This window comes from Cydia fagiglandana, chromosome 1 (assembly GCF_963556715.1).
Source record: "Cydia fagiglandana chromosome 1, ilCydFagi1.1, whole genome shotgun sequence".
Lineage (NCBI taxonomy): Eukaryota > Metazoa > Arthropoda > Insecta > Lepidoptera > Tortricidae > Cydia > Cydia fagiglandana.
The window spans coordinates 27,558,103-27,583,280 of NC_085932.1; the positions used below are offsets into that span (position 1 = coordinate 27,558,103).

Here is a 25,178-nt window from a genome sequence, read left to right on the forward strand (position 1 = left end):
TATACATTTTCTACATGTTAATATTTTACTCATGACAAAGTATGAAAGCGTTGTTCGCTGAGTGATGGCAAAGTTAATCCAAAAACGAGCAGCTGTTTAAGTCGCATCTAATACGACCGACCTTCTCAAGACTGAATGCGCACGAAAATAACTCGCGCGTAAGGCACAGTACGTTTTCACTTTTACTGTGGCTGAACTGAACGTGCTGATAAGGTGATAGGTGGAACAGGAATGAATGGAGCCGCAGAAATGCATAAACAGTAATCGTGAAGTCGGAAGTATCGGCCGTTGTTGTGACGATTCGCTCAAGACAAATTGTAGACGAGGCGTCCGTTAATATTGGGGCCGCGACCAAAATACATGGCGGGTCCGCACAGACGGCAGTAGGCGGCCATCGGCGCACGCGCCGCCTCGCGCCTCCCGGATTCAAACGTACCGGGCCGTTTACAACTCCGCGCTAAAATTAACCGCTCGCCGCATTCATATCTGCATGTTCCCTGTTCCGCCTCGAATATACGCGACCTGTCACATAAACCCACCATGTGAAAAGCGATACTAGTGCCACAGTGTCACACGTGAGCCGCGGGGAAAACGCCCGCCCCCTGCACACAGGAAGTAAATATAATATCGTGCGGTTAGCATCGGACCTCGTGAGTAACTCATATCTATTTTATACTGTTTTGTCAAATTGCCAAATCGATGCCATTGTATACGTCCGTTCGATGCTTCGGGCATTTTTACTTATTTATACTGGCCACAGACTGTGCAATAAACGTAAATTAGATTGTAATTTGGGAAAACTTATTTCAGCAATATGAATCCGCCGTCGGCGTTGCACGGGGCGATGAGCCGGGAGAGGAAACCGTTCTCTTACCTCCCGGGAGGGCTGGACCTCTCGCAGATAAAATCCGAGCGCATGGCGCAGAGGTTGATGAGGAACGCCATGAATCAGGGTGTTCCTGAAGTGCCGGTGAATCCGATTCAGTCGCCGCCAACTCCGTCCACTCCAGTGCCTGTACCTAACTTCAGTTGCTTGCCGGTTCAAGTCTTGCCAGCCGGTTTTACGTTGCCGGCCAACCCTAAGTCGTTACTGAGGTCGAGAAGTAACCCGAGCCGTGAATCTCAGAAAGCGCCACAGGCGCCGCAGTTCATGAACCCTCAACCTACACCTCAACCGCACATTGCGCAAGTTCAGAATAACATAAACAAAACTGCGCCGCAGCTTTCCCAAACAAACACATACAACAACAGACCCGTATCGATGTTTGAATATGGTTATTCGCCAAATAATAACACAGCGAGGACAAGCTATGGCAGCGATGGATATACGGCGCCAGTATTACCAGAAATGTGTTTTGAGGCGGAATATTTTACTACAACACCAAATCTGACTTATCAGACCGAGGAAAACAAAGACTCTTCGCAATCCTTTTACTCTCAACCAATCATGCAATCAAAAGATTTAATAAAAGAAATGAAAACTGAAACTAAAGAAAATTTACTGGATTCGAATGCTAATTTAACTTGTAGCTATCCCGGAGATGAAAAACCAACCTCAAATAATAATGATGAAAATTGTCAAACGCCGGCATTTCCAGAAATTACCAATACAACAGAATTAAGTATTGCCCCCATATCATTTGATGATAACATAAAAGCAAGAAGTCCGTTAACATTACAAAGTGACGATATTATCCCAACAAAAACACTAGAAAATGTCTCTGTTGATATGGATGAAAATAACAAATCGAATGTTATAGTGGAAGTACCCGATAATGATGTGACTATAACAGTACACAATCCTTTAGAAACTAAACCTGTTGCAGATCTGTCGGACATCAGTGACGATCAGGTTGATGTAAAATTACTGTATACATATTACATTTATATATATTTATGTGTTTATCTTATCTGCTATGCATATTTAGTCTACAATGTTAAAGATTTGTAAAAGTCTTAACAACATGTCGTTTAAATTGAACTTGTCGTTAAATAACATAGTGAGTTCATGTTGTTTACTTATCATAAATAAAACATATTGTATTTTATATAAAAAAAAAACATCTAATGTGTCTACTCTTATCACAGTTTAAAATATTTCTTGCAATTAAAATACGTTTAGTATGCCATCAATCAACTTTTCCACGAAAAAAAAAATATAGCATTGTTTATCTTCTGATTGTTAACAAAAACATAATTAATTATATTTTTTCGTATTGAAGTTACTTAATAACTATCTTTATGTTTCAGAAACAAGTGAAAGTGGTCAAAAAGCAAGTTAAAACGGAAAGAAAAGTTGAAGAGTCAGCTACAAATGTCGAAGATCAAAATGGAAATCAAAATGGCGACGCCGAGGCAGAGTTGGTTGTTAAGTTGCCGGCTAAAAAGTCGGGCACAAAAGTCGAAACAAGAGTTGAAGTTACGAAAAAAAGTTTACCAGATGGTTCAGTAGAGGAAACAACCAAGACAATTACTAAAACTACTACGGATGGCAAGACATCCATCAAAACCAAAACTGAAACAAAAATTATTCCTAAAGAAGAACACTCTGAGGAAGAGGTTGAAGAAGAAGAAGAAGTGGAAGAAGAAGCAGAAAAGCCACAACCCGTAGTTGTTAAAGAAAATGGCCACAAGGAAATAACTGTAAACAAATCAGAAAGTACAGTAACTACGACATCTAAAAAAGTTGTAGAAGTACAATCCAATGATCAGGAAGAGGAGGAAGAAGAAGAGGAGGAGGAAGAAGTTATTGAACCCGTCAAAGAGACTAAAGCGGTTGTAAAAACTACTGAAAAAGTTGAAGTTAAACAAGCAGAGGCTAAACAAGAACAAAAAGAAGTAGTAGAAGAAGAAGTTGTAAAGAAACCCGTTCCAGCTCCTGAAGCAAAATCTGAGCCTAAAAAGGAAGAACAAGATGAAGACGAAGAGGAAGAGGAAGAGGAGGAGGAGGAGCAGGAAGTAGTTGTTGTCAAAAAGGCTGAATCCGTAGAAAGTAAACAAGTAGAAGTTACAAAGAAAACGGAGGAAGAAGAGGAAGTAGAAGAAGAGGAAGAATATGAAGAAGCCGAGGAAGAGGTAAAAGCAGATGCTAAGAAACAGGAATCAAAGCCCGAGCCAGTACCAGAATCAAAACCAAAAGAAGAAGATGAAGAATCTGAATACACAGAAGAAGAAATAGAATCGGAGCCTGAGGAGGCGCCCAAACCAACTGCAGTTGAAAAAGAAGAGCCTAAACCTGAACCAAAACCGGAGCCAAAAGAAGAAAAGCCAGAACCTAAGGAAGAAAAACCTGAGGAACCAGTACGGGCAGCACCACAACCAGAACCTAAGGTGCCATTAAGAGAACCATCGATCCCGCTGGAAAAGGTGGAAGATATCGAAATTAAACCAATAGGCGAGTCTCAAACAGTGTCAAGAACTCACACGGAAAATACCGAAATTATCAGAAACACTGCAGCGCCCTCGGGCTCATTAAGTACCCAAACAGAATATAACAGAGTTGAAAATATTGTCACTGTCAACCGCACAACCAAGACATTAGACAAAGCCTATGAACAAATAACTCAATCCGGGCCTCCCACAATGAAAACCTACTTTGCGCCCAATCGTGAGAGAGTTTCTATTTCTCCTTCGAGGCCTTACCAACCTGCCTACACTCCTGAACCACCAAAAACAGAGAGACGACACAGTCTGCTTTTAGAAAGGCTAAGCACAGAACGCCAGTTGCCAGGTTCAGAAGTATATCAAAATAACTACAGCAGTCAGTATAGTAATCAATCTAACAACCAATCTTATGAACAGCAAAGGTGGGCTCAAGAACCACAATCGGAAGTTGTCAATATCAGCAATGTTAAGCCGAGTACAATCTCCAATTCCCAGTGGTACCAGCAGAACAGAAGTGAGAATGTTCTCTATAATAATGTGACGCCCACCACTGCCCCTCCCGCCAGCCAACTGTGGAACCAGCAGCAACCCCAGCCCCAGCCTCAGCCACAATACCAGCCTTCATACACTCAAAGTACCCAAGACTACTCCAAAGTGTCAAACAACTATCAACAGGACAGTTATCCATCTTACACCCCCCAGCCCTCAAACTGGGGCAACAATAACCTCAGCTCCGTCGACACCGTCCCATCAATTAACGTTCAACCTAAACAATCTTACTCATCCTACGATACACAAAGCTACCAGAACTCTTCACAGCAGTATTCTTCTTCCTACGTCCCTCCTCCATGGGAACAGGACCCTAACTACGTAGCTCCTAATACAGCGAGTTTCTATCAGCCTAGAACAGACTTGCCTCGGCCACCACCCGCAACAAACACATTTAGCCCCAACACACATCCGGGATGGACACCAACACCGCCTAAAACCAAGTTCTCCAAACCCCCTCCTAAAGCCTACGTGCCACCGGCGCCAAATCAATCGTTCGTTAAAAACGTAAATGTCGCAGCACCTCCTCCACAGCCTGGTCGCAAAACTTATTATAGCGAATATGAAAGACGTTACATCACCGTTCCAGAATCTAACTACGTACCCGGCGAGAGTAGATTCCAAGCTCAACCCGACCCGTCGCCACAGTATTATTATGATAACAATGAGCAGCCGGCCGAGCCGGTGGAGCCACAGTGGCGGAAGGAGCTCAGGGAATTTACAGAGAAGACATCTCAGAGTCAATATCAGACGCAGCAAACGTCCGTAAATCCGCCGTGGGAATCCGAACCTAACTACGCCAAGCCCGCTACCCCGAAATATACGCCTACCCCATCCTGGAGCCAGACCCTTCGGCCGCAGTCGTGGCGCGAGAGGAGTTTCGAATCGGAATTGGTATCTGAATCTCAGGAATGGGCAAAGAGCAATACTTTGGGAAGAAACAGGCCAATGAGTTCGTACGTGAAGAGTGCGGAGGCGCCCGCGCCGGAGAGACCGCGCGGCGTGTCGGTGGACCGCTTCAACCCGAACAACTACAGCGGGCCGATCCTGTCGGAGCACCAGCCCGTGCAGGGCCAGACCCTGACACCGGCCAACGCTCCCCATTCGAAGGGTTATCATAACCCCAATGTGCCTGCTTACCACTCACGTGCCTCAGCTGAACCTAGGTAAGAAAATCTTTTTTTATTTTATTTTATTTCGGTAATAATGACAAACAACATCATATTTGTGACACATAGTGCCAGATGCACCATCCGCACAAACAGTTTGGTGCAACTGACCCTTAGTCAATTTGTGTATTAATGCCCCATAATATTTATAATCTGACAAGTCAACTTAGTCTGTAAAAAGGCGTATAGTTTTTAATTTGAATAGCAAGAGAGGTAAAACTTACGCGCCTACATTTTTCAAAATTGCCGCTTTTTGACAAAGCCGGAGTATATATTTAATATTTTATAAAACGAATTACTTATTAGCAATGTAAATAAATATACGCGCCATGACTCATACATTTTTGCAAACACATTTCCTTTTACTTTATTTTCATATTTATTGCTGGTTAAAACCCAGCAATAAAAAATAAGTCATATTTATTTTTCATCTGTTACAAACAATTTATGCATTTCAGTCAGATAAGTTTCGATTTCCTACAAACCGTGGCACAAAGCCCCTCGGTTTTACCTTCTTTGTGTAGTTGCTCACGCATATAGTTACACATGTCAGGATTTTGTGGCTTGCTCAAGGGATACAAGGGTAGATTGTTACGGATCAAGGCATTCATTTTATATATTTATTTGTACGTTACAGAGAGCAGTCGAGCTACCACCACCCGCGCACCTACGGCCAGGACTCGCGCGCCAGTCCCCTGCAGTCACGCTCCTTCAAATACCTGCAGTGGATCACGGGCACCGAGGAATAAGCGATATAATTTTAAGTTAATTTACTGTAACATATGAACATAGTTGCGACCACATGGCACATTTCGTAAATGCAGAATGTAGTGCATAATTATTTTCCTTCGTATTTTCACGGAAAGGTACGAACTTGTCTTGCTATTTCAGTCAGTCTCGGTACACTAAGTACTTAGGTTGCCTGAAGTAGCATGACAAATGCGAACGTTTCCGACGTAAATACGATGGAATCATGTACTACATCTGTACATGAAAAGAAAACATTTGCTGCGTTGCGAAAGCAATGCATTCAAATTGGTTGAGTAGATTCGTACGCTTAGGTTACGAAATCTGCCATGTGCTATAGTTTAATTCATGTAAGATGTACAAATCGAAACGACCGATGGTGTAAATTTAGATTTAAGGTAGCCTCTGTTAGACTTTTTATCTCTCTCTACTGTACTTAATTTTGTCTTCTTTCACAATAATGATACGGTTTCAATATATACGTAACGCGTGCTTGCCATGTTTAATCGTTACATATACAGGTTTAGTATTTACTACCATCGCTTCCAATTATCGTGATATAGATGGAATATTGCAGTCTTTGTTCGGAAATAATTAATATTCTCTTTGAATTATTTCAAAAATTTTATTAAAAGAATAACAGAGAAGAATTCAAATGTGGTATTAAGCGACTATCTAGTCTTAGCTACTTAAAACCTAGTTAGTCTATTTATTGCATGTACTTAAAATCGTTAAGACTTCCGTGTTGGGTAGTGCTGACTTTTTTTTATCTCACATTTGGATAGCAATCAACTTAAGTGTGAGCAAGATCGATAGTGGGAAGTGTGTTTATAGTTTGTCTAATCTGTGCTATACGCAATGTGATACGTGTCCTCGCTAACGTAGACTAGCCTCTCGCTAGTTAGCTAACTTGTTTACCTTATTGTAACTACGAATGCATTTCAGCTTCCTTTTCAACTAATTTATTTCGATTGATTAAGTAGGTTTTTATACGATTTTATAATAGTGTCGTTTCTTGGGATGAGTCTTGGATCTCTTGCAATATTTAAGAGGCCTACAGATTACCAGTTCGCTGGACGATATAAGCCTGTCAGTTGTTCGGAACTGACACGTTTTGCGATTAACTGACAGGCTGATATCGTCCGGTGAACTGGTAATCTGTGGCCTGTGGGCCCTTTTAGTCTATCGAACGTTTCAATGTGATATTTAAATGATTGTTAGAAGATTAGGCATTATTGGATATTGTTACATTCTTCATATTCAAAGTTATGCTTAATCTAGAAAACAACTTATAAAATATGTAAGTACCTGACATTGTTATTACTTATCATTGGGAGTTACAAAAATCCTTCTCTTTTAAGTCACAAATGTCGGATCAAATCTTTGAATATAGATTTTAAAGTGAATTCCACGATTCTTTCGCAGAAACGACACTTTAGATTTAAATAATGGATATGGTGGCACGGAAGTGAACCCCGACAAGTTTTACTCTTCTTTCCTCATTTCTAGATAGCGTAGGTTGTACATTTGTGACTTTCCATTTTTATTTTAAGAGAAAAATGGCTAAGCACTTTTGTACCCGTACTAACTTAATTATCTACTTTAATAATTTATTTAATTTATAGATCACGAACTCAAGATGTGTATTTAATATCCTTTTTGGTTTAGGTATAAGGTGCATGGTCCATTAAATAGTAACAACATATCGTCCTTTATCTGATTACGTTATTTGTGAGGTTATTGTTGAGTTTCGTTTAATAAAATATAAACAATTTGGATGTCTTTAAATTTATTAATTTAATTACATAGAGGTCATACAGCAAAGTCTTACTGTGCTAAGTTTTTAGGTCATGTCTAAGTCAAACATGGCATTGTTATTGCCGAGTCGGTGCAAACTTAGCGTAGATAGACTTAAGTAACTTCCTGCCCGATTCGAACTTTAAGATACGTCAATTAATAGATCTAGAAACGATATGGATTAGATGTGTCAGTGTCTAAAGTGACGTTTTCGAATCAGGCCGTATTCATTCATGTCACAAAAATAAAAGTAGACTTAGTAGATTTTTAAACAAGAAAATGACACTTTTTAAATTTTTATTTTAACCTATAACCTTGCACAAAGTTCAGCTCTATTATAATAAAAACTAAAAGTCCCAAACTAAAAAAAGTCGTTTTGAATTAGCAAATACTTACGAAAAAATAATAATCAATGAGTTATTATAACAAGTCCAATTAAAATATGAACATAATATCCCCAATAATTAAAACTCTAATCATTAAATTCTAACACATCCAAGTAAAATGCAAAGCTGCGGTCACGTTCAGCACAAATAAGAACATACGACCGTTCCCCCCACCCCCCAACCCCCTCCTCCCGAAGACCGTAAAAATCTCTTTTTACAATCGTGGTACAGGGAAACGCTCTCTTCGCGCGTACCAACCATTCCACGGCACATGTACAGTCAACTTGACTTTAAATACCGGGAGATGATTATTGTGTAGGTATTTGGTGTAGTTTATAAGTTTCAGGAAAAAATATTTGACAGACTTTTCTTTTAAATCCCTAGAAGCTAAAGTGGAAAAATTAAATATGTGAGGGTAACAACACAACTACGTTAAACGTGTGAGTCTCAGCACACGCACAATACGCGCGTAGAACGAGAGCACTACGAGCATGTATACAATCTCTAACAGTCCACAAATGAAGCGTAGTCGTAGCGTAGGTCATCCTATCGTTTTTGGGCATTTTCAGAAATAAATATCGGAAACCCGATTCTCACAGATCCCAGTGTTTTTGGGTTCTTTCAACTCAGAATCACTAGCATATTCAATTCTGATGATAAAATAAAATGTCCCAAAAATTTGTATGAAAATTGTACATTCCACTACGTCACGCACATTCAAGTGAATTTTTTTTTCATACTAAAACGTGACGTAATAGAATAGACATTTTAGGACATCTTTTTTTAATAGTGGGATGGAGAACGCTGTCGATTCTGAGTAGAATGAGCCCAAGAACGTCCAGATGTGAAAGAATCAGGTTTTCAATATTTATTTCTGAAAACGCCCTTTTACGATGCGCTTACGCCACACTTACGCCTACGCCTCGTGTGCTGAGGGCCTAAGAAGGTAAGTCATACAAATACATGTATACAAATAGGTAATATTAAGAGTATAAAGCCCAGTAACACATTGAAACTAAGGCACTAATAAAACTGTAGAACTGTCAAAGAAAAAAAAATTAGCTATATATTAAACTATAATTAAAAATTATTTAATTTACATCAAATGTGTTAAAACACTCCGGCTCAAAAAATGGTCTGCTAATTTTAATAAACCTACTTATACGAGTAGGTATATTTCTAGTCTAGTTCTGAGAAGAAGGCTAAGAATATTGCAAAGCACTAATGGTCTATTTAAGTATTTATAAAACCTTTAATTCAATTGCACTTTGTTCGCCGAGAGTACACTGGCCGCAAATTTAAAATGCACTGATTTAGCCACAGCTAGGTGATAGTGGATTTTTATTACACTGGAGGGTCTTACGTAAGCATTTTATTTACACTTTTAGGAGAATGCTGAATACCCGCCGCCGTAAAATGTGGTAAATAAGTCTTGTATTTTGCATTTACGATTACATTTTGCATAAGAGAAATATTACGCTACAATTTGGTTTTTTAGAACTCTTTTGCTAGTTAGAATACAGTCATAAAAATTGTTTGCTCTCAGTATTGTACCGGACTAAAACGCTACTTACATCTAAATATTAATATCTCTTTTGTTCCACACATTTTTATGTGCTAACGAGCCCTCTCTTATTCTTTTTTTGCACAGAAAGTTCACTTTTGTTATGTCTTTGTTAAGTGTTAAGCTTTCGTTTTCTCCTGGTTGCCCTGAAAACCAGCGTCACAGCAAGATGTCACGTCACGAGTCACAACTCAGCTGAGTGGTAGCTAGCTCCTTTTTAATGTTCTTTTGTTATAACAAAAAACGATTCTTGAATACTAAAATAGGTAGGTAATTGTTTTTATTACAACACTATTAAATAAATACAAAACATTAAATTAGCTTAATAATAATAAAACTATTTCTAAATAAACTTAAAATAAAGAGTCTATAATAAATAAAATACGTCCCCCAAGTCACTGCCGAATAGTTATTTCAATAATCGTCGTGAATGTTAAATTAGTATGCCGTTATTTATTTAGGGCTACTTGCACCAGACCACTAACGCGGGGTTAAGCGGTTAAACCGTTAACCCAGTGTCAAATTGCACTGGTAACACGGTAACTCCAGGTTAACCAGGTTAGTGGAATGGTGCAATGGGCGTTTTATTACAAATACTAATGATGGAATAAATAATAATATGAAAGTCGCTCGTAAAAATGTTAATTAGGTTGATTTCCGAAATTAAACTATTGCTATTATATTTTCCTAGGCGCCTAAAAATATTAAACTGTCTAGAAATTAAACGAAAATTAGACTCTTATTATTAGTAAGTATGCGATGGAGTGTAATACGAGATATGATATCGTCTGCCGCGGGTATTAAGGTAAGCGACAAAATGGCCAAAATTAGTTGAATATAAGTAAGTAGGTACAGTTTTGTTCTGAATTTTTAGAACGACACGACGCCCGACTAATGCAGACTGCAGTTGACTACCGAACGTCACCTTTAGTAAAGTAACATTTTCATTGGATCATTGGATCGATTAATGATGTTTAATTAGAGTATACTCAACACTCAAATATTATATCGTTCGCGGGCTCACACGTCCAACCCGCGCACTGGCGTGCCGCCAGCCGGTTGTTATCCAATTGTTGCGCCCAGGGCTAACAGCAGAGATATATATTTCACAGGGCGGATACGCTATAGTGGTACGCTACGCTTTTACTAACAAGATCGGCTACACCAGCCACTTGCGAGTACACCAGCGACAGCAACGGAATTTACAGCAGTGGCCGTGGCCGAAGTCGGCCGTGGAGTTATATTACACATTACATTATGCTATGCTATAGTATCGTCATCGTCAACTGGGGCAACTGGGGACAAATAGGATAACATTAGAATTTTTTTCCCCAAGATTGGTAAATCCTGATTCTAAGACTATAAGTATATACACTGCTGTCAGCCACTTTCATATAATAATTGGAGAATATTTCCTTCGTATAATCTAACCCCCATTTATTCCACTTGATAGTACGGAAATCATGTCATGCTCATGACTCATGTCATGTCAGTCATAAAATTGTCTGTAAATATTGTACCCCTTTAGTATGGGAGTAAAAGCCAAATGAAGTTGGTGTTGCTGAAGGTGTAGAGCATCTCACCACCAACCCCTACCTACCAAATTCCAGCATGGGTATTTACTTTTTCAGCAAACGAGAGGTTGGGAAAAGAGCTCGCGGCTAAAGCAGAGTTCCGACCCTATTGTCGAACTAAAATTAATTTAACATGGAGGCGTATTCTGGTTGTACCTACTTAATAACCGATTATAAATTTGATCTGGATTTGTTAAAGATATATCTGTCAGTGATTGATAACCTGATACTGTAAATACTCTATCTTATTATTTAACACAAATGCGAAATCAGTTTAAACTTATCATCGCCATCAACCTCCTTTTATATTCAAAATTAGGTTGATCGGCGAGGAAAAAAGCGTTCCTTGGCAATTTTGCGTGCCGGAGCGAAGATTATCGCGCGAGGTGTAGATTAGGCCAATTTTCGGTATTTCTTTTCTCCTCAAATATAACGCAGCCCTCGGAGAGACATAACGAGGCACCGCGAGCGACGGGGCAGGGATGGATGGATATCGATGAGTACTTAAAAAGTTAAAGGTAAGTTAAATGCTGAGGTTCTCTCAAGGGCTACATTATCGGGGTTCTTCAAAGAGGCCTTTTAAAGGATTGGCAACATGCATTGTGATACACCTGCGCTCTGCGTTTACTATAATAGTAAGTAACTGCTTAGCATCAAGCGGACAGGAATTAACCAAATTAAATAGTTTGGCTTACGGCTGGTGTTTCGCTGGCGATGCGCGGAGTCCTCCACTGATGGTTCACTATTTTCTTGCACACAGCACTAATATCTATACAACTTAATCCTGAAAATTGAATAGGAAAATTATGATTCGCTTTATTCGTGTGATTTCTCTAAGATGACACACTGACACTGAGACTGCAACTATCAGTTCGAATTCATTTTTTTGCAATAATAAGTAACACGCTGTCGATATCCGCGTTATTTAAAAATGAGTTTGTATATTTACAAGTCAAAATCTTTACCACTACGACAGTATGTCCAGATATCATCTGCGTGAATAAATAAATAGTAAGTATAGGACAATCTTATACAACTCGACCTAGCCCCACAGTTTAGGTAAGCTCATACGTGTGTTGTCGGTATTAAACGACAATATTATATGAAAGATAGATACCTATCTATATCTATCTATTTTATTATCGTAAATACTGAAATCATAGAAAACATCCATAACTTTGTGATGAACACACATATAAATGCCCTTATCAGGATTTGAACCCGGGACCTCCTGCGTCGTAACTTCGTAAGTAGGGTAACTAATAGACTAGGGTAGGAGGTGGAGGGGAGAATGTATCGAAAATCTCATGTAAGTTCCTCACCGCCTTAATAATACTTTAGGCAAAAAATGCCTTTTATTTTATTGTATGCCGACAGCGTCCCGCCCTAGCGTCAGTAAATCGTCCGTAGGCAGATAACCGCTTTCTTTTTTACAGCAAAATCGAAAACATTAGACTTGTAATCGGCTAACGAGGCCCTTCGGGACTCCGGTGTGGCCAGAGCAACAGGCGTTTGGATGAAACACCTCGTCCTGTTTTTATTTGTTTTGTGTGATAAAATAAAGTGGGTCAGTGGGTTTAGTCCACCGAATAATTAAGGACTTTTGAGGGGTATAATTCATTCGGTTGTCATTTGTTTTTCAGGATTGCTGGCAATTTGAAAATCGTATGGTGATCATAATTTCATAACGATGTTTCGTCATTTTATACGATTTTCTACAAGTCAGTAGAAAGAGTTCAAACACGCATTAATATATATAAAGTGGCGGCATAGTTACTACATTTTTCTCTATTATTATAAAAACTTTCAGTTTGCACCTCTTATTTTGTGATAACCGTATATTGTACGGAGTCTGAAAGGGGTTAATCATTTCTAAAACCATAAATACAGGGTGGCTAAAAAATAACTGCATTCCCGTTGCCAGGAAGGAAACCGAAATCACGAAAAAATAATTTGGCTGTTTCATACATTTGGCTAATTTTCTGTGGGAGGGTAAATTTTTATTCGCGATGTCAGGGTTGGTCCCGTAGTAAAATTTGCTCAGTATAATCCCAAAACCTCCCTGGCAATGAGTATGCAGTTATTTTTTAGCCATCAGGTAAAAAAAAATCAGTCAGTTAATTAAAAAAGCTATCCAGGTCGATTGCTCAAATAAAATCGTAATTGTTCAGGTTGTGTTGTATAGCGAGTGCTAACTGACAGTAGCCTTTGGGAAATCTTCGTTGGATCCAATTAAGCGCTGCCAGACTCACTATGCACCCTTCCGTGAGCAGGGGGACTATTCTTGAAGTCTGCTTTAATATAATAGACAAATTAGGGACGATAAAGTTGCGTAGAAGGTTCACGAAATAATTTAATGAAGGAAGGGATGAAGGAATATTGAAAATGAAAAGGAAGAATTAAAAAATATTCATTAAGCAAAACGTTTTTACAATTATACGTTAAGTTTTGATGTTAATTTTATACTCCATATCCTATTTAGCGATAAACAACTGTAGTGTAGGTACTTACATACAATACCTACGTAATTGTATTGTATTTGTTATGTAATTTAAACTTTGTGATATTGATATACAGTGGAACCTGGATAATTGCAATCTCAAGGGACCGGCCAATTTTTGTCAATTAACCAGGTTTTTCATTTAAGCAGGTCGTGTCAATTAACGAGGTTCAAAAAATCGTTGTGTCAATTATAGAGGTTTTCATTAATAGAGGTTGCGTTCTGACAAATTTCTTTTATGGAGGTGCAAATAACCATTTTAAGTAGATTTACACGCTTACATTCTATATATTGCTTCCGTCTATACTTGCACTTTTACACTACATTAATTACCACTTTATTTTCGTATCATTTGGGTTTAAAAAATTCCCTTGAATTGTGGAAGAAAGTTTTATTAGAATGTAAAAAGCATGTTTTTTATTGATCAAAACTATTTCACCTACTACCGGCTGTGATAGATACCCAATAAATAAATTAAATTCTGGATGGAGATATAAATAAAACGATCATTGCTATTAAAATATTGTTTCTGCTGTATAAAACTACATTATTTCAATTACAGAGGTAATAAGCAAGACTCGTTTCAATAATAGAGGTAAAAACAAGAGCAAAAATAACGGATTTTTTTAGCACAGTGTCAATTATAGAGGTCTTAAGTTGCGATGTGGTCAATTATAGAGGCAAAATTACGAAAAGCACTAAAATCTAAATTGCAATTATAGAGGTTCCAAAATTTCAATTATAGAGGCCTTTTGGTCTCAAGGGACCGGGACCGGACTTTTGGTTGCAATTATTGAGGTTTTCCATTTATCCAGGTGCCAATTATCCAGGTTTTACTGTATGTATACATTAAAATAAATAAATATGTAGACAGTACTCGAAACCGACTATTTACATAAAATTCACGAAATTGGGTTTTTTGTAAAACAAAGTTTATAAATGTTTATTCGGAAAATTAATTTTTAATTATTTTGAGTGACCCGTTTTAAATTTTATATGTCGGTATCCCAAGGAAGCTTTTTTATAACAAGAATGTCGCATACTCCGATAATAGCAGCCTCCATACGAAAACTATCTCGACGACATCCGATAGATGCGGAAGGGTCTATGGAGGGCCCTTCCCTTTTTATCGCGACCAAAATACGGCGAGTGTGCGCCAATACGCTACCAATCGAAATCGAACGTACATGTATTCATCGGTGTTTCTTTGTTGTTGTACAAGTCGGTACTTGTGGATCGGTATCTATCTACTTTTTAACAAAAAATACACTGACTGCTTACTACTACAAAATTAGTAATGAATGCTATTGGCATTAAGTCCGCATTTTGTACGATAAGTTTTTCTTTTGTGCAATAAAGTTGAAATAAATAAATAATGCAAGTTCATTACCTTAGAGAACGTCCACATAAAAATTTAACACATTATAGTCTGTGCGGAAAGATAAGAGTCGTGAATCTATTTCGGCACAGACTCTATATTAGTAGTAATTCAGTTGCTTGACTGTTTTTTTTTCTTTTTTGTTAGTTTTGTTACTTATGTTGTGAAGTTAAGTTTTTACTTGTGTTTACATTTTTTTTTCAATTTATTTAGGCAGTAGGATAAGACTAGAGGAATAATTTAATAATAAATTTCAATGTAGGTACTTATTTTGTAGTTAATGAACGTAGGTTTAAAAATAACTAATAAAGGTTTTTTAAATCAGTCGCTATATTTCTTATTGTTAAACTTCAATATTTTCTAATTAATATATACTTTTAGATATTAAGTAATAATTAATATGAGTAGTAACCATGTCAGTTCAAAACCACAAAAATACCGTCAATATTCGAGTGTGCAGATACATATGCCTGCAAGAGCTCACAGCTTTAAGCCGTATAACATACATTATGCACGAAATTGTCCCTATCATTAAAATCTTGTCCGCCATGTTTGTCGTGGAAACGAGAGCGTATCGTAAATTTGCCGCTTATCCGCGAGGCTTAGCTGCAGTATGAACATCCTACACAGTACTTCAACCACCAATAGTGCAGATTGCATCATTATTTTCCATCGTATTTTCACGGAAACGTACGAGCGTGTCTTGTTACTTCAGACAGTCTCGGTACAGAAAGTACTCAGGTTGACTGAGGTAGCATGACAAATACGAACGTTTCCGAGAATTCATTTGTATCAAATTTAGTGGTTACCTAATTATAAAATATAGCACAACTTAAAAGTCTTGAAGTAATTAGTATGAGTATGTTGAAGGGGTGAGTTTTTAATCTGGATCAACTTTTAACATCACGACAAATAACTATAATATAATCACAACATAATGGTAACATTCCATTTCTAACCGCAGCTGCACTCCCGGTACTGAACGCGTCGCTGTCATTGTCAATTTCCATAGTAAAATGAACAGTAATGCAGCTGTCGTTGGAAATGGACTGTCACCTTAAGACAATAGTGACGACCGCTTCTCCATACAAACGCAGTACGTAATACAATTGTAGGATAGTGACATTTTGAAAAATATGGCCATACAATTTATTGTGTATTAAACAACGAACGAAGTGGTTCAAAGTAGGTCCTCTGCTACAGTGCAGCGGTTCGTTAACAAAATTTCTCCTGTTGACTTTAGGAATGCGTCCGACAAGGTCTTGTATTATAAGCTCCAAGTTAATTTACTGTGCATACTTTAGCTGAGCTCATCTGTTCAGCAGCAAGCTCGTAAAAACGCTTGACAACCCGTTAGTTTTAATATAGGGATAGTTAGCGAAGGCATTATAAGCTTATCGCCGTTTCGGAGCCTGATGCTATGATAGTGCATAACGTAATGCTATTATGAATGATATGATTTATTAGTATCGCAATGACAAAGCTTGCAGCTTCGCATTTTAGTAATGTAGTACTTAATGTAGCTTGCAGGTTCAGGCTGTGTCCGTGATGGTGTTAACTTAACACCTGGATCAAGTATCGGGTGGAACAGAACCGGTCTTTTATGAAAACGGGTAATGTTGAGGCTACGTTCTTTATTTTTCGCTTATTAATCACGTTAATATTTCTGTTATTGAGATACAGTTTGTTAAACATTAATGCAAAAATTTGTATCTTTCAACCCTAGCAGCAGTAGATCCTAATAAATGACATGACGTGTGTCAATGTATGACGTGTTTTAATCTTTGTAGGGTTGCCGCTGATATAAAAATATTTTATTTTAATGATATTGTTTTACTTTTTAATCCAGCTTTACGATTAAAATAACTCTATTATAGATCACTTAGATAACACTATCCTTTCAGCTCAGTCTCTAGAAATGTTCCAGCATTTACTTATAGGTATGGTAGACGTGGGGTGTAAAATCACAGCAGACTTCTAGAGTATAATTGTCGGTGTCGCAGAAAAGTGACCCTCAGTCGATTAGGGCTTACTTCGACACTGCTAATCATTGTCTAATACTTATATTTTTTTTATAATTTGTTACATTTTTCGTATCTCTCATAAATGTGGATATGGATGATGGACATATTTGAGACGTAAAGATCCATTACTATTCTGTACATCATATTCAAGATGACAAGGTACCATCACTCGCAACAAATTTGGTTCTACTTTGCTGCATATCTATTTTACATGAATATATAAAAAGAGAACACAATGAAAATATGTATTTTGACTTTTAATTGTGTCGCCAAAGTGACTTTTAATTTATTAGGTTTTAGAACTTACTTATATGAATTCATTTTTTTTTTATAATTATTTTTAATATTTTTAACAAAATTAGTAAGCATATTTTAGCTAATTTATGATCAAGTACTCACTCAGCAATCCTAAGATTAGTGTAGGTATTGGTACTAAATAGTTTAACATTTTAACTTTGTGCACTCACTTTAAACATGAAACACATGTAATCACTCTAATCTTATTATCTAGTATGTAAACGTAGTTTTGAGCATATTTATTCAACTATGCGTGCGCTAATTACTATGGAATTAAACTGTTAGCTTTCAAAATAGCGAACGTGCGATATTGGGCTGATTTAAACTAGTTTGTTTTAGAGTTTGCACATAATTACAAGGTTTGTGCGAGATAATTAAATTTAGGTTTGTTTTTCATTAAAATGGACGTGTTAAATATCGAAATCGGGTAAGCTTTTAATCTTGAGCACCTGCGTATTTAATTATTACTATGTTGAAAGTGTATAAGCTTTTGAAATTATTATATTTTTATTTCATAAACCATGCATAAACATGCTAGTCAGATCACATATAGCTGAAACCGTAGAATCGAAACCAAAATTCGTTTTTTTTTTAAATGCCTGTCATGATATATTTGCGTTTATATAAAACAAAATTATACATTTTCTTATACATACGTAGCTAGTCTCCACTCTCGCCTGTATTCCTTTATTCAAACAGCCAGTAAGTATAGTATCACGTAAACATCGTTATTTCCAGCAGGACGACCGCATAAAGCGCGACCCTCTTAAATAAATTCCTCTTTATTGTGTTATCATGAGTTCTAGAGAAATTTCACACCTTCACAGGAAATTCCACTCGGAATTTTCGCACGTACAAAATTATAAAGAAACGTTTTTATTAAAGCATACGTTTCGCTTAGTCGCCGCTGGTGGCATTAAGCTGCGTTTAGCCGTTAATATGAAATGAAGTAGTATTTTTAGTGTTTTAAGCCGATAATCGGTTGAAGAGCTTTAAAAATTCCGTGCCATTCATTATTTATTTAAACTTTATTGCACGTAATACAAAAATAATGTGTAGAAATGACGGGCTTAATGCATAATTGCATAATGGCCAGTTCTCAATGATCTTTAATAGACCCTGACGATGTTCTTTGGGGAACAATAATAATTATGCTTTGAATTTGACATTTTTGCATGTTCATAGTTTGTAGTTTATATGTATATAACAATCGCGATATATGTAAATAATAATTTCAGCCTATATACTTCCCACTGCTTGGCACAGGCCTCCTCTCATGCGCGAGAGGGCATGGGCCATAGTCCCCACACTAGCCCAATGCGGATTGGGGACTTCACATACCTTTGAATTTATTCACAGATGTATGCAGGTTTCCTCACGATGTTTCCTTCAGCGAAAAGCTAGATCGCGATATGAATTCTTATAATTTTGGTTCACGAAAATTTGTACTGTAACATATCATGAAATAAAATAATCAAATCTAACCTAATAACAGGTTCCACATAGAATTTAGGCAGACAGGGAGGGAAGGGCACATTGCACATAGAATGGACTAACAGGGTCTAATTTTTTATGGCGACCATGTATAGGTGCATAAATGCAGAAAAAACGATGTTTGTGATGGCCCAATCGTCTGGTGAAGGTGCTGAAGTTAGCTAGATGTGAGCAGCAATGCCAAGAAATCGAAAACCACTGTTAGGGAAAGCTTTTGTCCAATTGTAGGTACGGCTTTTTCGGAGTTATGATAATGATGATGTTAAAACCTTATCCTCTCTTAAAGTTTCGAGTTATTGCGGTACCATAACAATGCACACCTGTCCATTGTTCCTCATCGTAAAAACTTCGTGGAAATCTCCATTGAATAGAACAAACACAATGAATCCATAGTTTCACATGAAAATTTAAAGTCCCTAAGGCTACCCAACACTGATTTAAACTTTCACGATTGTTAGGTACTTATTATTAATATGTCTTTCCATATCTCGGGACCATGGGGTCCCGGACCTTTGGGCGGTATGCGTGGGGCCGAAGCCAACATTAATATTATATTATTCACAACGCCGGGATTTAATCCCGTAAAATTACGTTTTAAATTTACCTGCGACGTTCCGAAGACAGCGTCGTCCCCGTGGTCTCGGAGAAGTCTGGCTATAGTTTACATCAACATCTTTTGGCTCCTCTACACGATGGGCCAACGCCGGCCACTCCAAGGGACGCAGCCATGCGGTAGAATGAGATAGCAATATCACTGGCTCCCTCTAACGCATAAATGCGTCCCTTGGAGTAGTCGGCGTTGGCCCATCGTGTAGAGGAACCATTCTAGGCGCGCGAGTTTTCGAACTACCCGCACTTGGTCTTGTTTATTCAAGTAACTAGTCATACGAGTATAAACTAGGCATTAGATTTAGGTTAAATTGGTAACAAGAATATAAATTATCAGCCTAAGTAGAAACTTCGTATAAACCTGAGGCAGATCGCCAGCCTTCATCGAACAGAGCAAATACGAATCGATAGTTCCACATCAGCTCCACCGGCGAACAATTAGATAATGCAGCGATTCCGTTTCAACATTCTAGTTAGTTCGGTATTCCCGGTATAATTAGATTCACTTGTGTGCCGTCAATTTGTGTGTCAGCCAATGTGCATTTGGAATTTGGAATGATAAATCCGTTTTTTGCTTGTTTAGAAAGTAAGCTAAACCACAATTAATTTCACAATGCGACGTCGCATGTCGTGGCACGATGCAACGTCGTGTCATGCACGGTGCGATTTTTGTCATTACCATGAATATAACCGTAGTACCTAAAGGCTCTTCTATACGAAGGGCCAGCGCCGGTCACTCCAAGGGACGCATTTATGCGTTAAGGGGAACAAGTGATATTGCTATCTCATTCTATTGCATGGCTGCGTCCCTTGGAGTGGCCGGCGCTGGCCCATCGTCTAGAGGAGCCATAAGAGTTGTGTGATATTTTTGTAAATAAACGTTTATTTACGTAACGTCTCTTTAGGTCACAGGTCACAGACTTACCTACATAGGTGTGTAAAATTTCAACTTAACAGTAGTTGTGAAGCAAATAGACTGTGACAGATGGACAAACAGACAGAAGCACGAGTGATACTGATATTATAAGGGTTCCGTTTTTATTCCTTTTGAAGTACAAAAGAACTTTTGTTTCTTTTCGTTTATTCTCGACAGTGGTTTTATTCTACAAAATGTTAGTTATACATGAAAAAGAATCGTAGCATAATGTCATTATTAATTATTCCATTATCTCAACTAGCGCATATCCGGATAAACTGTACTTAAGCCGTTGTTTTATATATCCGAAGTTAACAATAGTATCTGACGTAGTCGTCCGAACTTTGCTCATTGCTCTGATCATAAAAACGAATTACCGTTGGAACTTTCGCTAAATGCCTAAGTGAGACGGGATTTTCTGTCTACAATTTCAGACACCTATCTGAAAGTTTGTTGTGTCTGAGTGTTATCCAAAAACTTTCTTGAGTGGCGACTGTGCATCTACCTGATGGAAAAAAAACGACGTAGAATGGTCTTCGGGAAGGTGAACTACCTATAGGGTCAGAATGGTCAAAATTTTAGGGACAAAATGGATGTGGGCAGGGCACAACGGGTCATTAAAAGCATTTCAAATTCGGATGTTGTACGTTTGTTGTATATGAGCCCCACTTAAATATTTATTATACTTATTATGTTTTTAATATTTGTTTTAGTTATATAGCGGCAACAGAAATACATCACCTGTGAAAATTTCAACTTAATAGGGTCTCGTTTTTACCCTTTGGGTATGAACGAAAAACGAAAGAACCAGTAAACAGTGATCAATTGCCGAAGAAAGCCCCGCCTAGAAATTAAACAGCGATTCTGTTATAGAGTGAACTTTCTGTACGTTATACATTTATATCGAACTTGTACCATCGGCTATCGTACATTTCGGGCATAAAAAACAGATTTTTTCTACTACAAAGTTGTTGATTTTTTATTGCGTTTATTGGCCCGTGCCGCGTTTTAGCGGCAACATTCAAATTCAGAACGGAATGGAACGCTTTATTGCTCGTCACTTTGACGTGTCACTTCCTGGTGATTGCTGCATCCGAATTTCAAAAAGCGCAAATTGCAAACAGATTTGGTAGTTCGCTTAAAAAATGAGTTGGCGCATGGGATGTTAAAAATTAGTCGACAATTTCGAAGAGTGTTTTTTAATAAAGTTCTCTCGTCGCGGAAGTGGTTTTAAAATTACTTTACTACATAGAGAGAAGTTAAAGATGAAGACTGCCGATGCCGATCGTGTAAAGTTGTGCTCCTTAAAGGTGACAGTTCATTTCCAACGACAGCAGCATTTGACTATGGAAATTGACAATAACACCGACGCGTTCGTACTAGTAGTGCAGCTGCGGTCAGAAATGGAATGTTACCCTAACACACGTCACATTAGAGTAGTAGTTAGTAGGTTCCCGCGAGCTGCAGTTAAATAAGTACTCTTGAATTCACATTGGGGTGTTGCTTATTTCGTTGAAATTAACTTCGACTTCGCAGACATTTTTTACATTTTCCACATCTCACTCCCTTACTGTAGTTTCTGCCATTAAATAACCAATGCATAATTGCGTAATGCATCGCGGCCATAAGGTGTTTTTTAATAATATTTGTGCTAGTTTTAAGCTAATTATAGGCCACTAACTTTTAACTTTTCATTATACGAGTACGCTTTGTTTCTCGTAAGTTTACATGTTACAACATGCACATATCTGGCCAGATACACATATCTGGCTTTTTATTTTTCACAAGTCTCTGCCACTAGGATTACGGGCTTATATATCGCCGTTATTATTTTTTAACGCCACGCTCGCTCGCTTCATTAGACCCGCGCATTCCGCTCACGCTCCGCTTAATTCTGTTAACTATTTTTGTGTCCTAAGACCGACGCGAATTTCCCAACTTACGTTCCCTACTTCCCCTTTGTTTAACTTTTCTTGTTTCGTATTAGTACTTGATTAAACTAGAACCGATATAAATTGTACGTGATCCTGACTCGAAGAAGTATTTAATACAATAGGCTGACACGTAATGCCATCAGGTGAGGCTATTTAAAAGTAAAGGAAATATAATATTTGGAAAAAATATTTTACACATCGCAATGGTTATTGTATACAAATGATTTTTAAATATGACGACGGCAAGCGAGTAAATATACTTATGGCAAGGCTGTTCTTAAGTGGAAGCCATAGGCTCCGTGATTGTACGAAATAGACATATGGCTACAAAACTCTTGATACCATATTTCACTCCTGATCTGCAGTGTTTGTAGATTGACTGTCAAATATCAAAAGTGCGACCAAAATCGAAATGATGTCGTGTCATTTATTTAATTCAAAAATAAACAATAAATAGTGATTGCAATTTTTTTTGCTTTTGTAACACACCATTATCGCTCACCGTATCTCCTGAACATCACTTTTTTGGTGACCGCTTGAACGTACCATATGGCCTGGTGGCCGGTATGAGGTACAAAAGTGGTCACGTTTTTTATTTGTAGGTAGTCTGCCCCTTTCGCACTTATGAAAATGTTCATATACGTGATGGCTTCCCTTCTGCCCTTTGCACAGCACAAAACAAATAGGTGACATCTGTCTAGTCGTTTTATACTCTCACATTGTCATGATACGCTAGTTTGATATTTCACGCCAAAGCGAATATGTCTCACTTAGAGTAACGCCGGAGTTTTACTACATAAGCTATAAATTTAGTGCAAGCCGCAAAGTGGAATAAAATGTATATTAGTTGTCATTTGCACGACGTGCTTATGGCGCTGGATGGGCGTTTTTGTGTTTTTTATACCTCAGCACTATAATCTGTCTGTCTGTTAATGACTGACAGCAGAATAAAAAGAATAGAGTAGGGCCTAGCTAAGTTTTCATGCCGCCTGCTACGTCAAGTATGGAGTTTATAGGGATATGTATGCATTCTTACTGACAAGTTTGTGCAAATTTAGCGTGGCCAGAGTCAAGTCAGTCAAATTTTTGGAATGAATACCTTAGGCTGTTAGCAGCTTCGCAATACAACTGTACGCAACTATATTTTTTAATTTTATAAGAGTGGCCCGTATACATCATCGAAAAATATGAAGAGCTATTTATTTATATACCACTTTTAGCTTAAAATATTTCGTCCTCAGAAATTGTACAGTCATCAAATTAACAGCCGTATTTGAACAATGAGATACGTCAAATACTAGATATTGAAACGATATGGATTAGATATGTCAGTGTCAAACAAGTGTCAAAATTGACATTTCTTCAAACAAAAACGTCACTTTTGACACTTGTTTGACTCTAACATATCTATTCCATAACTTTTCAATATCTAGTATTTGACGTATCTCATTGTTCGAATACGGCTATAAATATCCGATATACTTACACTGATATTGCTCGTGTACCAAAACGGCATTTCTTTTTACAAAAACTGTTATAAATTGACTAACCATGCGAAATTCACGACGCATTAGTCGTTATTGTAAAAGTTTTCACGCGTAAGGAATTGGTCAATCGAATAGTTCGATGTTTCAAATGAATATAACGTTTGTTTTACGTTATATTTTAAACAAATTATTTATCCATATGGAAATTTTACCCATAAATGGAAATATAGTTAGTGAATAATTGATACAAAATAAATAAATGTGTTTAGTAGGTAAGGTAAACGTACTGGTTCTCGACATGCTAATGCCCAATAGATGACACCGTACCGTCACCTCTATTGACAAAGACTTAAGTTTCAAGATGACATGTACTGGGACCGCGTCGATCATCAGTACGTTTACCTTACCTATGATGAAAAATTATGTGACTGCTAGTGTGTAAGTAAATATTCTAAACAATTTAAAACATTGTTTGTCCCATTCAGAGAAAAGCGTTAGTTGGTTTTTTATATAATTTAGAGTCATTCATGATTGATTTATCTTTGAAATTTCTATTTTGAGTGTCAGTTTGATAAGGGTTCTAAGACGGTTCAATTGGGCAGAATTAAATGAATCATCGGCCCGTTAATGGTTCAGGCAAACACAAATTGACCGTTTGTCGTCCAAGTAAACAATACAAAAACTAATCGTAACTTGGAGTTAGTTCGGTAAACGGGCACAAATCAGCTAGCGCCACTTGGGAGGCCCAAGTTTTGATTGGCCCAAAGTCACTCGATGCCCTGGGTGATCCCAGGAATGAGTTACTTTTGTTTCTACTGCTTGTTTATTGGTGCCCACTGTGCGTGAAACAAACGAGATTTGGACAACTCAATTACACTTGTAAGTTAATACTGTTGGTACTCGTGACCCGCTTTTACGATGCGGAAATAAAGTTGGCTAATGAACGTAGACAAATTTAAAATGCTCGTTAAAATGCAGCGAATAAAGCTTGATGACTAAAGTGTGCATTTTTATTACAAGCGTGTCATGAACAAACCTCGGTCACGCTCAGCTTCCGGGCTTCTCGGAGCAGCAACCCAGCGTAATCTGCAGCATTTGGGCGATGCAGATTACGCGCAATATTATAACGACCAAAATAAATATAATACAGGGTGTTTGGTACATAGTTTGCGGCTTGAGAAGATAACAAATGACTCAACCTATCTGCCGTTTTAATTTGGCAAACGATGTACCAAATACCCTGTATATAATGTGTTAAAATGAGTTAAAATCGCAAACAAAAGTAACTAACCATCACCAAACGCCATACTTGTTGTGCAATAAAGAGGATTTGTCTTGTATTTTATACTTGCGTAAATAAGACAGCAGA

At 37.7% G+C, this 25,178-nt stretch overlaps 1 protein-coding gene and 1 long non-coding RNA gene across 2 annotated transcripts in view; one reads left to right on the top strand and one right to left on the bottom strand.

Moving 5' to 3' along the window:
• Positions 1-25,178, bottom strand: part of LOC134668836 (uncharacterized) — a 160,898-nt gene that overhangs the window by 118,410 nt on the left and 17,310 nt on the right. The gene's annotated exons all lie outside the window — the stretch shown is intronic.
• On the top strand, positions 363-7,621 carry LOC134668627 (titin-like). Its single transcript, XM_063526070.1, has 5 exons — positions 363-650; positions 811-1,852; positions 2,251-5,099; positions 5,740-5,932; positions 6,101-7,621. Exons 2-4 carry the CDS (start codon positions 815-817, stop codon positions 5,849-5,851), a joined length of 3,999 nt encoding a protein of 1,332 aa, XP_063382140.1. The 5' UTR covers positions 363-650; positions 811-814; the 3' UTR covers positions 5,852-5,932; positions 6,101-7,621.

What these genes read in the sequence shown, in the direction of transcription:
- LOC134668627 (XM_063526070.1), top strand. Translation starts at nt 815, where the DNA reads ATGAATCCGCCGTCGGCGTTGCACGGGGCGATGAGCCGGGAGAGGAAA. An exon ending in CGGACATCAGTGACGATCAG is followed by an intron (nt 1,853 to 2,250) that starts GTTGATGTAAAA and finishes TTTATGTTTCAG; the next exon opens with AAACAAGTGAAAGTGGTCAA. An exon ending in CGTGCCTCAGCTGAACCTAG is followed by an intron (nt 5,100 to 5,739) that starts GTAAGAAAATCT and finishes TGTACGTTACAG; the next exon opens with AGAGCAGTCGAGCTACCACC.